Genomic DNA, 13556 nt, shown 5'->3' with positions numbered 1-13556 from the left:
TAATTTACCAATGTTTTGTTATCACTTTCTTTACATCTTACATAATACAAAAAGCAAAAAGTAATTATAAAAAACTGTAAACAAAGTCTTATTGTATTTGGTGAAATCCAAAACAAGGTATTTTACAAGTCTAAATATTTTCCCACAGGAAAACTTAACTAAGTKCAAACAGGCAACAGTGAAAATAGAAGAACAAATAAAACCTTGATTTCAAACATTTTACAACTGAAGCAATAGTACAAAAAAACAAGAGGCTATTTCTCAAACGTTTATTAAATAATTAAAAAAAGATTTTGTAACACAAATCAAAAAAGTACACAAGGCATAAACCTTTACAAATTCAAAATTATTTAAAAAACTGTAATATGTTGTGCAAATTGAACAGAACATCAAGTTAATGAGAATCAAAACCCAGCAAAGAAATTTTAATGACACAAAAATGATGCTTTTTAAAGCTGGCATGAACTGGACTTACAAACTTATTCTCAAGGTCCGTATGCAGCTATTAGCTCGTTCAAAGCTTGAGACTGCACCACAAGTATTGCTTGGTTTCCAGTCCCTTGTACTGGTGCCTCTTCTGTTCTGCTTGTGTCATTCTTAGCACCATCTTCCTCAGTGTCTTCAGCCTTTTCAGTTAGTTCTACGCCATCTTCGGCCTCCATTGCCACTTCTTTTCCCTCTTCTTCATTCTCAGCAACCACTTTAACATCGTTCTCGTTGGTTAAAGTGGTGTCTTCTTCTTTGTCGTCTTCGTCCTCAGTTAAAGTGACCTCTTCATCCTCTTGGCTGCTTCGAAACGTGTCCAAAGGCTGCCAGTAATCATACAGCTTACCCTATGTAAGAGAAAATGACAATACATAATGAGACTCGGTGTTCCTGACATTATTAAAAACAAAAACTGACGTGAAAAGTGTAGCTGCTGTACATTGAGAGGTCTGGTTCGATGAAGGAGCATCTGCCATTTGGTGGAGATCCTGGCTAGCAGATCCTTCACCTGAAAGTGGACTAAGATTAGTTTTCAAGGCAGTAGATATAACAAATAACTCCTAGATAGAGGGTATTCTACTATGTAGAAATAGTGCCCTTATAATCCCTCAAATCCTTTGAATCACAGAGAAACAGCACTTGGCTTAAGTAAAACACCATCATGGACAATCCATCAAAATTTTGCTCTGTCTGACTAAATATCAACTTTATCAGCTACTTTCAAGCACTGTTTCAACTCAAAGCAACATAACTGCTAATTTAATGTAGAAATTAATAGTGTAGCTCTAAAAACATGTGGTTATAAAGCTTTTAATATGTCAAACAGCAGGAAATATGAAAACTGTCCTCTGATGATGTAAAATACCTTGTTTTTCAGTTCTGTATATTTGTGTTAAAAAGAATTTTAATTTAGTGTAAAAATGTTTTAATATTTATTGATCTGCAGAACATCATTTATATCATAAAGCTATGTAGAAATCATGCTCACCTTGCTGCGGTAAAGACATTTCTCATTCTCTCTGATGTCACATTTAACATGTGTTTCCAGTTCATATGATAAAGCAATCAGCTGTGCCTAAAGACAGGAATAAGACGTTAACCCTCACAGGTAAATTATTAATAAATCTCTTAAAACCTCTGTCTGAACTCAGTCTCCTTAACACCATGGACCAAAAAAAAAAAAAAACTAGCAAGAGAATTTACCTTCTGACAAGGTGGGAAGACCTGAAAATTAGAAGCTTCGTTTGTCAGCATTAAGAGGCTGTAGCACAGGTAGTACGCCTGGAACACAGAATGAAAAGAAACTTTTATCCAAGAAAATAATCAAAAAGTTCTTTTGAATATTACATAATCAAATTAGCTCCAAAATAAATGTCATGGTTGCAAAATAAACTTGATTCCTCACCTGTTGGTCTGAAGAGGCCTCTTTGTCTCCCTGACGCAGGCCTTGAAGAGAAGAAGGTTTCATCCTGCGGAGGTATGGCCTCAACTCTGCAAGCTGAGCACCACACAAACAGCCATAGACAATAGAAACATTTAATTACAAAGTAACAACTTCAAACTGGACTAAAGATGTTAAGATTTGAAATGAAACTGATTACCTGAAGCTCCTCCTCAGTAGGTCTGTACGTGCAAGTACCAACTAACAACTTGGAGATGAAGGACATGCTCAGATGTCTGCGAAGCTGTCTGTTCGGGCAGATACAATTCTGTTTGCATGATACTGCATGTGTTACAGGTTTGTTCACTCTTACCTAATTTTTCTTGGGACTTATACTTACCCCACAGAGTTTTTATTATTTTCTTTAATTGTTGCATTTTGTTCTTACGCAAACAAGAAAAAAAAAATGCATTTACCTTCCACGGGTGCTGTCAGGCAGGAGCTGAACCAGCAGGCACATGTTGTGATGATCATCCGTCAAATTTGTGAGGGCTTGACAGATTCTGGGGAGCTACAAATCAGAGAAAAAAAGTAACTTCATAAGACTTAATAGGAATAAAGAAACAAACAATCACATTACAGTATATACAAAACACCAAATACAAATGCAAAATGATTTTTAATTCGCTCTGAAGTTAAAAATCTTTGTCATAAATGCCCATAAATCCTAAGAAGGGATTCATGCACTGCACTGACCATTTCATGCCAATCCCTGATGTTTTTGACGATTTTAAACTGGAGACACCTCACTTCCATTCTGGACTGGAGGATCCACCGTGTTTCCAGGCTGATCCTTCCCACCATCGTTAGCAGCAAAAGGAGCTCATTATCGCTGTACGCACGAGGACACAGGTCCAGACAGTACGACAGGTACTACAAACAAAAGAAAAGAAGAAAAAACATTAAGAAACTCCTTAATGTGCCTTAAAACACTGTTCTTCTCAAATCATTTAATTGCTGCACAGCAGGATTTAGGGCGATAAACGTAAAGTCTGAATCTAGAGCAGATTGATTTTTTTTTTTACTGACCGTTTGATTTACTTCCTGTATTTGTGTTTTTCCTGTTAGCTCCTAAGTTTGTTACATCTAGTTTTATGCAGTGGGATTTCTTCCCTTCATTGAAGGTGACTGATTCATATTCACATGCCTTCTGTGTTGTGCCTCATTCCACAAGTTACAGTCCTTAAAGCTCATCTGGTGAACACCTTAATAAACATATTGCCTAAGATCAGCTCACATCTTTACTTCTTTAAATTAAATTAAATAAAAACTGAACATTTTAGGGAATAAGCCGTAAAACCAATTATGACATCTGACTAAAACGTTTCAAAATATTACCTCTGTAAAACATTATATTTTACTCAAAACATCTTATAAAAGATCCTGTGGAAATACTCTTAGTGTCCCATCATTTCTACTGTGGCTCACCTTTAAAATGTTGCAGCAGTTGTGATCAGGGAACTCCATCTCTTCCTGGTTATTGGAGGGACTCTCACTTTTTATATAAATATTTTCACTTCACACACACACACAAAAAACATAGTTACTTAGAAGGCTATCCTATAAAATCCATCACACGTCTTACATTGTTTTATATAGAAGGCAGCACAACAGTAAATAAGTGATGCAAAGAGCAAAGCTACTTACAGCAAATCTCCCTCTGTGAACGATGGCTGCAGATTCCCAAAGGGGAAGAGTGTAACAAATGTGACGCCCATATTCATGAGAACAAGTGTCACATCCGCCAAACTGGGGACCCACACTTCAAACTGCTGATTTCCATTGTTGACTAAAGAAGTACATATACAAAAAAATTCTGATTAAATTTGATACATCCTTCAGGGGCAAAACATAAGAAGCTTGTGGGAGGACATGCGGACCTATCTGATAAGCAGCTGAAAAGGCGATGTCACAGAGCACTTGCAGGATCTTCTCTGACAGCATCCTCTCATGATGGACTGACATCATCTGACAACAAATAATCAGAAGCTCATACGAACAACAGATTGATCACTAAGGATATTAGCATCAGAGTTTCTTCTTTTACTTTTGACAACCCTACTTACAATATAATACACGGGTGTGGTGAGCATACCTTAAAGAGAAAACGGGTGACCTGAGCGGGACATGGTGAGTTTTCGTCGTACGCAGTCTGGAACAAACCGATATTGATATGAAGTTCCAGCTGAGCAGGACTGGACCTGGTATGAAGCAGGAGAACAAAAGAGGAGAAACAAATAAGAAACATCACTCAAGGTTTGTTCTGCTCATCATCTTAGTTCAGCACTAGGTTCAAACTGAAGGAAAATACGACTCATTTCAGATTTTTTCATGATAGTTTGAACATGAAAAATCTGACCCAGGCCTCTTCAGTAGTACTGAATCTGACACATCTGATGTTTGTGACCTCAGTTTGAACACTCCTGTCACATTTCATCTGACTTTTACATCTATGAAGTGGGGGTAAGCAGATTGAGAAGATTATTTAAAATATTGATAACAACCGTGTGCAGTTTAAATCTTTTTTTCTTTTTTTTTTTTGTTTGCAGTGTAATTTTGTAACTCTGCACATCTTCAGCTACAGAGCGTTCACACTGGAGTCAGCTGGAGGTCGCATTTAAAATATAATGTGAACGTTCACGCCAAAAATAATCTGAATTGAGCAGTGTGACCTTCAGTGTGAACGTAGCCTTAGACACAGAAATATGTTTGCAATCTTATATCAAATGATAGAAAATACACAATTTGGCATGTTCAGCATAGAAAACAAAGCAGCAGAATGTAATTACATGATTTTCCCCCAGACTGAAAATTAAAAATGTGCTTTCTTGGCCTTTTATATAAAGTAATATGCTTTGGTAAGCTGACTGCTGAAAAAATGCCTGTAAATTTGGCACAATGTGACTGAAAGGCACGACTGGGTCAGCATGTTTCTGTTATAATATATTTTAAGTATATTTGTTAATACAGAGGTTTTGTCATAAAGAAAGGGCTAAACTTTAGGGTTTTGTAAGAAGAAACTCACTTTACTTCAAAAGTCAAAGTTCAGCCATCTAACAGCATGAATGAAGAAATAAAAAGGCCATTTACAGTTGTGGTCAAAAGTTTACATACACTTGTAAAAAAACATAATGTTATGGCTGTCTTGAGTTTTCAATAAGTTCTACAACTCTTATTTTTCTGTGATAGAGTGATCGGAACACATACATGTTTGTCACAAAAAACAGTCATAAAATTTGGTTCTTTCATAAATTTATTATGGGTCTGCTGAAAATGTCACCAAATCTGCTGGGTCAAAAATATACATACAGCAACATTAGTATTTGGTTACATGTCCCTTGGCCATTTTCACGGCAACTAGGCGCTTTTGGTAGCCATCCACAAGCTCCTGGCAAGCTTCAGGTCGAATGTTTGACCACTCTTCTTGACAGAATTGGTGCAGTTCAGCTAAATGTGATGGTTTTCTTGCATGAACCTGTTTCTTTAGCACTGTCCACATGTTCTCAATGGGGTTTAAGTCAGGACTTTGGGAAGGCCATTCTAAAACCTTAATTCTAGCCTGGTTTAGCCATTCCTTTACCACTTTTGATGTGTGTTTTGGGTCATTGTCTTGTTGGAACACCCAACTGCGCCCAAGACCCAACCTTCGGGCTGATGGTTTTAAGTTTTCCTGCAGAATTTGGAGGTAATCCTCCTTCTTCATTATCCCATTTACTTTCTGCAAAGAACCAGTTCCACTGGCAGCAAAACATCCCCAGAGCATAATACTACCACCACCATGCTTGACAGTAGGCATGGTGTTCCTGGGATTAAAGGCCTCACCTTTTCTCCTCCAAACATATTGCTGGGTGTTGTGGCCAAACAGCTCAATTTTTGTTTCGTCTGACCAGAGAACTTTCCTCCAGAAGGTTTTATCTTTGTCCATGTGATCAGCAGCAAACTTCAGCCGAGTCTTAAGGTGCCTTTTCTGGAGCAAGGGCTTCTTTCTTGCACGGCAGCCTCTCAGTCCATGGCGATGTAAAACACGCTTGACTGTGGAGACTGACACCTGTGTTCCATCAGCTTCCAAATCCTTGCAGACCTGCTTCTTGGTGATTCTTGGTTGACTCTTGACCATCCTGACCAATCTCCTCTCGGCAGCATGTGATAGCTTGCGTTTTCTTCCTGATCGTGGCAGTGGCACAACTGTTCCATGCACTTTATACTTGCGCATAATTGTCTGCACAGTTGCTCTTGGGACCTGTAGCTGCTTTGAAATGGCTCCAAGTGACTTCCCTGACTTGTTCAAGTCAATAATTCGCTTTTTCAGATCCACACTGAGTTCCTTTGACTTTCCCATTGTAGCTTTTGTAGCTGACTCTAATCACTGGGTCAAATGAGCCCTATTTAAATGGGCTCATGAGAAGTCAACAGCTGTAGTCAATCAGAATCACTTACAAGAAGTGAAGAGGCCATGACATGAAGCTAATTTGATTGACACAACTCGCTACATCACCAAAATTGACAAATTTTGTTGCTGTATGTATATTTTTGACCCAGCAGATTTGGTGACATTTTCAGCAGACCCATAATAAATTTATGAAAGAACCAAATTTTATGACTGTTTTTTGTGACAAACATGTATGTGTTCCGATCACTCTATCACAGAAAAATAAGAGTTGTAGAACTTATTGAAAACTCAAGACAGCCATAACATTATGTTTTTTTACAAGTGTATGTAAACTTTTGACCACAACTGTATATCTATACTTTTTCAGTTTCACATATCACACATTTCTCCTCTGATAATAAGGAAGCAAAAAAAGCATATTTCTTTGCAAACCAATAAATAACTTGTGACAAAAAAACAGCTATTCAATTACCCAAAATATAAATACAAGGTAATCTGAGTTTAAATACATCTCAGGTGCTCACACAGTGCCTTGCTAGTAGAGCCAGCCCTTAGATTCTACCAACGTGTAGACACTTAGAAATATGACTTACCACAGAAGTGTTTTCTGTGCTGTCCCCTGTGGACTGACCATGCATTGCCTGAGCTGTAGTGTATCCTGGTCAAAGATTTGGCCACGTTTTTCCAAGTTGAACACTGATTCTCCTGGAGGCACTTCTCTGATTGCAGAAGACATCAGCGAGTAGCGCTCCAGGAATTCCCTAAGACAGGAAAAAAAAACAAACAAAAAAACATTTATCATAAAACTCTAAATCAGGGATTGTGCACAAGAGTGTGGTGTGCAAACATAGTTCTGTTTTCCTTACCGCTGCTCACTGGAGATCGTCTGGTTCATCTCTGCTTCCTCGTATTCAGCCAACTTCAACAAGTCTTCTTTGCATGCAGTTAATAGCTGTGCCTCAATCTCTTTAGCTCTGATAAATATAGATCATAAACAACTATAACTCCTTTCATGCACAGACAATTAAGCCGGGTACACACCAGACATGTTTTGAGCAGCCGAAGCAACCAGTTTACATGCAAAGTCTACTGTGAAATGCACATCTAGGAGCAGTGCGACGCGTTTGGCCAGTTTAGCACGGCGCGCAAGGTTAGCGGTAGGTACGGTAGAGTGTTTTCTGTGTATGCGGCGCGTCCAAAGCAGCCGCTGCTCGAGTTCAAAAAATTGAATGTCAACCAATCAGAGAGAAACATTTTTCCACGTGACAGTTTCCTGAATGTTGCCCACTAAAGCGAAACAGACGGACAGGAGCTCTTTAGCTGAAATCGACTGTCTGCAGTTGGTGTTCTGGCTGGAGATATCAGCACCAATGCGGGTCAGCAGCTCATTAAACTGACCAGTGTTAAACTGGGATCGGGAAAAAAAATAGTTTGTCCATCAGCTCCTGGAGTGGTGAAAATCACCGAACCGCCTCCAAATTATCTGGTGAATTAATTATCTGCTGTGCACAACGTTCGCTTGCTCTTTAGTAAATAAAGCAAAGCCATTTTCTTTATTTTATCTTTATTTCACCCGTCATTAAGGAAAGACCGGAAAAAACCAAGACGCTCCTCCCTCTTCAGACGCGCATCTAGTCTGCTGCTGCGTTTACACCGAACGAACATGTTTCAGTGCGTCCAACATTTTTGCTGCTAAAAAACGCGTTTGGTGTGAAACCGGCTTTAGTAACAGGAAAGGAAAAAGGAAGCTCAGCTCTTTGACAACATACCTTTTGTTGCTATTAATTTCCTTCAGCATTTGGTCAAGATTGTTCTTGTAGGCACTTGACTTTGTTGTGAATGGAAGTTGCGGCTATGAAAAGTTAAAAGTGACAGAGAAGAAGTGAATTAAAAGAATAATTTTTTTAAAAATCTATAACCTTAGGTATGACCAAAACAAACTGAGCTTACATTTTTTGATGGGGAGCTGTTACGGCCCGGTGTGCTTGGTTCAGAGAAGGCTCCTTTTTCCGGTGTATCTGGAGGTTTGGTAACTCGCTCCATCATCTCCTGGAAGGACACCAGCTGGTCCTCCTCACTGCTATCGGAGCTCTCAGTTACATCTACTTCATATGCAAAGCTTAGGCCCAGATCAAGCTCCACATCAATGGGATCGTCTTCATTCAAATGAGTTTTGCTTCCTTCACCTGCTTGTTCCTCCAGAGGTGGAGACTGAGTACACAGAGCTGGACTTTTTTGTTCTGAGGCTGCTGTGTCCGACTCTACAGAAGACAATCTTACATTGGTGGAACGTAACGGTGACTGTTCACGATGAGATTCATTGCTCTCGTCTTGAAGCCGCTTTCCTGAAAGTGGGCTTTTAGGTCCTTCATTTTCAGAACAAATTTGCCATTTTTCTAATTCCACACGCTTTAAAATCACATTTGGCAATGAGACTGGGGTATTTTGTGCTGAGGATGACTCTGCGTGTGCAGGTTCTGCTACTTTGGAGTGGGGAGTCATGTGACAAGAGGATGCACCAACTGAGGGAACAGACCTGGTCGCAGTGCTAGTACTTGTCTCTAAAGTCTTTGAATTAACCTTTTGCTCATTTGTCGTTGGTTTTGCAGTCTTAGCACTGACACGATAAAAGGGATCAGGGGTAAAAAGCTGATCTATGTCGTCATGAAGCACTGGTTTTCGTAAACGGCTTGTTTTAGTGCGCTCTGCTGTGCGACCACTCTGTGAACCCAAACTTAGTTTTGATGTCGGTTTGGGGGTGCTGTCGTCTAATTTTTTTCCTCCCACTTGATGAACTCTGCTCGGGGTCTTGACTGGTAAGACAGGCATGTGTCCAGTATGACGAGAATGGCTGACCGGAGCTGCATGAGGTGAATTACTGCTGTCCTTCTGAGAAACTTTAGAAGCACTTGATTTATCGTTTTGATGGTTTTCCACATTTCCTTTTTTCACACTTTCTTCACGGGACCTTGAAGAAAAACTTAACTTCACGAGATTCTGAGTGGTGGTTATATAAACTTGCTTTGCTCCTGTAAACGGTGCCTTCTTTGGACAACGTTTAGGTGATGGTGTGATGTGTGACTGAGAGGGTTGGAACGTGGGCAGATCTGAGCTTGTTGACTGTCCACATGGCAGCTCGGACTGCAGACGGCCATCTGCTGTTTTGGGTGATAATTCCAGGACTGAAGGGTTCTTCAAAGATGGCTGAGACACCAGAGAAGTGCTTAATGAGATGGAAGGAGTTGGTTTGGTTGTCTGAGTTCTGCTAGAGTTTGCATCCTGAGGACATGGTTTCTTGGTATTCTCACAAGAGTATTCAGATTCTCTGCGCCTCTTCTGGGAAGGGCAATTCAAATCCACTGCTGGAGACAAAAAGATAAACATTTTGTTTAACCATATTAAGTCTTCACAAAATATCTAGCAGTGTCAGTATTTAAACATTCTTCAAATAAAAAATGTATGCTTTAATGAAATAGAATAAAAATAGAACTAAACAGAGCACAGAGCAACGCAGAAAAGTATGAGATTACTGTAGCTCAGAGACGTGTTGATTTTACATAAAGAAGATTATTGTTAGATAAAATGTCTGTGTTGTCAGTTTTACATAATTCATATATAAGTCAGCATAATGAAAGGATCATTTTCAAGTTTACACTTTAAAAGCTACACAAACTTCAAGAAAACACACACAAAAAAACTTGAAGTATGGACTGTATAATGGATGACCAGGGTTTTTATATATTTATGACTCAATTACAAAAAGTAAAATAAACAGTAAAAAATGTTTGTTGTTGTTGGGAACATGAATCCTTCAGGAAAATGTTTTCAGTGATTACCAAACTGCAGATTTATTTGACATTATTACCTGGAACTGAATTTTCACTTGAATGTAATTGTTCATACTGTTGACAATACAGAAAGAAGAAGAATGTTAGTCCTTTAGACACAGAGTTGTACAAAAAAAAACATGAATCAGTTTCATCTAAAACATGTCATTTGTTGCTATCTAGCATTAACTAGGTTCAGTTTTATGAATCACAACTAATATTTTTAGCAGATTTAAAATACTTAAATAAAAACAGCTGCAAATACTGGATTCTATTACGTATCATCATTTTGCAACAGAATTAAAGCTATTTCCAGTGATTTTTGAATACTAATTACATCACATTTGATAGCATCAGTCAAAGTGTTCATCTGACTTCAAACTTCCCTGATACCGATCTAAAGTCATGTGGAATACCCCAACATTTTCTTTGTCCATACTCTCAATGTTCAAATTTGTTTGAGGGGAAAAGTGATCTGTTCAATTTTGAGTGATCCTCTAATCAGAGCTGTGTATATTAGAGACATTGTGGAAAAGGAACATCTCTCTTCCTTTTGAAAACAAGATAGCATGAATGCCTTGACAAAATCATTAGGCCAAACAAAAAGGTTTAGTTTTAAAACTTCTAACCCTCTGTTTCCTAAAAAACAAACAAACATTGTATTAAAGCCGAGTACCAAACTCCACAATCTCCCTAAGTGATTAAGCCACATCAGATTGTCCTAGTTCCTCGAACTTGGTTTGAAACTGGGCAGTAACATAAACCACTGTTCTTGCCAGTGGACAAAGAAATTGGAAAGAAATTTGGCAGCCCCTTGAGGGTCAGTGGATGATACCAGGACCACAGCCCTTTGAGTCTGCAGTTTACCGGAGAACTTCATGGCCTGTTTTGGTGTTGAATCAAGGATTCACAAAGCTCAAGGAAAGCCTCTGCAGCTCTGCGGTGAGTACGAAACGTCCTACTTGTGAGCACTGAACATAGCAGAATAAATGTTTAGAGCCACAACAATTCAGTATCACTTGGCTGATAATGGTTAGGCACTTCAGTACGGACAAAATGAGGTTCCCCCAATATCCAGAAAAATAAAAATAAATAAGAGAGAGAGAGAGAAAAGTAAATACTCTCAAATGTTCTTGTTTTGTACCTTCTCATTCTTGTTTCCTGAGATGGAGTAAGTGACCAGTGATTCAGTCTCTTGATCGCTCCTGTAGTGGGCGGGTGTAGAGTGGTTGCTGAAATTCTTCACAGACTCAGTGGCTGGAGACACAGATACACTAGAAAACGAAGGTCTATCAGATGAAATAATATTGCCACATGGGCTGGCTTGACCAAGATGAGATGAACAAAAATATCCTGGCTTTGCTGGCACAGTGCCCTGCTGTGGACCTGATCTTTCCCTTGGTGTAGACGGGGGTGTATATGCTGTAGTGCAAGTATTAGCTGGACTACTTGGAAAAAGTCCAGGAGGTTGAGCTAAATGCTTTGGAGCCAGGCTTGCTTTGGGTAAATGATTCACAGGGGAATGAATGTTAGTTGGGCTGGTTAGAACAAACTCCAGTGAATTTACAAGTTGTACTGGACGAGGAAGATTCCAGTGTGGGCGAAATCCATCCTTGTTGCACTGCTCAGGTGTCTGAAGAGGCAAAACTCTTCTGGGTGGGTTTTGAGAAAGCAGGTTTGGGACTTGAGAGGGCTTCATTGGAGTCTCTTGGGGAAAAGTGAAACGCCTTAGGGAGTTCTGTTGAAGTTCAGGACCCATTGCTAGAAAATAGAAAAAGCAACATGTAAACACTCTGAACTGGTTCTTGTTGCACTTTTAGAAGAAACACCAAGCCTGATAAGATTTAACAGTTGTAGCAAATACAGTCAAATAAATATTTCTAACTGTGTTTTAATTTCCATATCTTTTGTGGTAATAAACCTTTAGTTAGATCCTAAACAGAAACATGTAAAAAACTTTGGTATGCCAACTTCTCCACCACATAGCTCTTGTCATGTTTTTGTGTTTTGTAGTATTACACAGTTAATACAGCTGTGTATTAAATAGGCAATTAAATACGCAAAGACAAGACCAACAAAAATATTTGTGTACACTGTTAAAACGGTCAGTCCAACATGCCAGTGATGCAGAAAGTTTGGCACTGTTCTTATTAGATTTGAAAATTAATGTCATTATTACTACTTTTGACATAATTTTAAAAATGTTACCTTATTAAAGTAAGTTAAAGCACCCGATGAAAGGTGCCAGATGTAAATTCAAGAAGATTAAAAGAAAAGAAAAGAAAATAATCTCCACAATGTAAGGGCAGTCGTTTAGACTTACCTTTTGTACTCATTGGAGAGAAGTATTCTCCAAATGTTCTGTAAGGAAATTCAGAAAAAAAAGAAATGTCTAACATACGATTTTAACAAAAACAAGCAACGGTATATCGCATTTGAACTGAACACAACCACAACCGAGAAAAGTGCATCTGCTCAGTACTTTCTCTACAAGCTACGTAAAATGATGACACACGGCTCCAGCAGCAGCAAATATTTTAGAGAAATTATTACGGCGTTACCACACGTGGGTTTGTCACTGAATAATAACACCAACTAAACTGCTGTACTTCATGAAAGTTGGTTCACTTTTCAATCATAAACAACCGGACAGAAAGCTAGCAAGTAAGCTAAGGCTAGCAAGGAAAGAGGCAAACGCGTTTGCCTGAATTAAACAGCACGACAGTGTTATTACTTAACGTTAACTAGTCGCATTGTATTACAATAATACATATTAATGGTAAGAACCTATAAACACATACCTCTAAAGCACATAACACAAAACTGGATGACTACAATAGCTAGTCGCTGTTTGTTTCAGGAAGTGATGTTTTGCTAGGCGGTTAGCAGTCAGGTAAATGAAGCTCTAGGTTTTCTTACCCTGGATTTCTTTGACTGTCAGTCGCTTTCTCCATTTTCAAAGTTGTGAAACTTAATCATGACAAAAACAGCGGGAATGACAAGAAGTCAAGTATTTCCGTAGCTAAAGCCATTTCATCGAACTTCTCCCGCCTGCACGACGAGCACAACTGTTGTTTCGAAATGCATTGTGGAACTTGAAGTCAAAATCAAGAATCCAGTCAATGAAATATGTCATCATAGGTTACACAGCATATATGTTGTCTCTTGTCTTTACGACGTTAATGGAATGTATTCATTTTTTAAATGCGCTTTTTGGACTGCTGACAAAGCATAAAGTACGCTTACGGTGTTAAAAAAATTAGTTGTTTCGCTTTGTTAAATAGTGGAGGTGTAGCACCTAGCAACATGGCGGCCAAAATATAAACGATGAAATGAAAATGTCATAGCTTACACAGCATATATGTTGCCTCTTGTCTTCACAACGTTAATGGAATGTATTCATTTTTTAAAT

General features: G+C 38.7%; 1 protein-coding gene across 2 annotated transcripts; it reads right to left on the bottom strand.

Annotated features, from left to right (window-relative positions):
• Nucleotides 1-254: 254 nt before the first annotated feature.
• On the bottom strand, nucleotides 255-13218 carry slf2 (SMC5-SMC6 complex localization factor 2). 2 transcript variants are annotated; one of them, XM_014024178.1, is made up of 20 exons: nucleotides 13064-13218; nucleotides 12468-12505; nucleotides 11289-11905; nucleotides 10183-10219; nucleotides 8268-9679; nucleotides 8087-8169; nucleotides 7184-7291; nucleotides 6911-7078; nucleotides 4023-4128; nucleotides 3808-3895; nucleotides 3575-3716; nucleotides 3356-3443; nucleotides 2624-2800; nucleotides 2344-2438; nucleotides 2088-2175; nucleotides 1892-1984; nucleotides 1690-1767; nucleotides 1475-1561; nucleotides 926-994; nucleotides 255-833 (listed from the first exon to the last, which is right to left on the bottom strand). In XM_014024178.1, the coding sequence occupies exons 1-20, from the start codon at nucleotides 13096-13098 to the stop codon at nucleotides 486-488; spliced, it is 3957 nt and encodes a 1318-aa protein (XP_013879632.1). In that variant the 5' UTR covers nucleotides 13099-13218; the 3' UTR covers nucleotides 255-485. The 2 variants fall into 2 exon arrangements, with proteins under 2 accessions (XP_013879632.1, XP_013879701.1); XM_014024247.1 differs by having other exon boundaries at nucleotides 8268-9676.
• Nucleotides 13219-13556: the final 338 nt, after the last annotated feature.

Source organism: Austrofundulus limnaeus, unplaced genomic scaffold (genome assembly GCF_001266775.1).
Source record: "Austrofundulus limnaeus strain Quisiro unplaced genomic scaffold, Austrofundulus_limnaeus-1.0 Scaffold0, whole genome shotgun sequence".
NCBI classification, from domain to species: domain Eukaryota; kingdom Metazoa; phylum Chordata; class Actinopteri; order Cyprinodontiformes; family Rivulidae; genus Austrofundulus; species Austrofundulus limnaeus.
The sequence above is the reverse complement of the archived record's forward strand: the minus strand, read 5'-3'. Positions and strand labels throughout refer to the sequence as shown.

Excerpts from the sequence above, each read along its gene's own strand:
- slf2 (XM_014024178.1), bottom strand. The coding sequence starts at position 13,098 with ATGGAGAAAGCGACTGACAGTCAAAGAAATCCAGG. Across the intron at positions 11,906-12,467 it reads CTCTCCAATGAGTACAAAAG|CAATGGGTCCTGAACTTCAA; the intron begins GTAAGTCTAAAC and ends TCTATTTTCTAG. Across the intron at positions 1,768-1,891 it reads AGGCCTCTTCAGACCAACAG|GCGTACTACCTGTGCTACAG; the intron begins GTGAGGAATCAA and ends TCTGTGTTCCAG.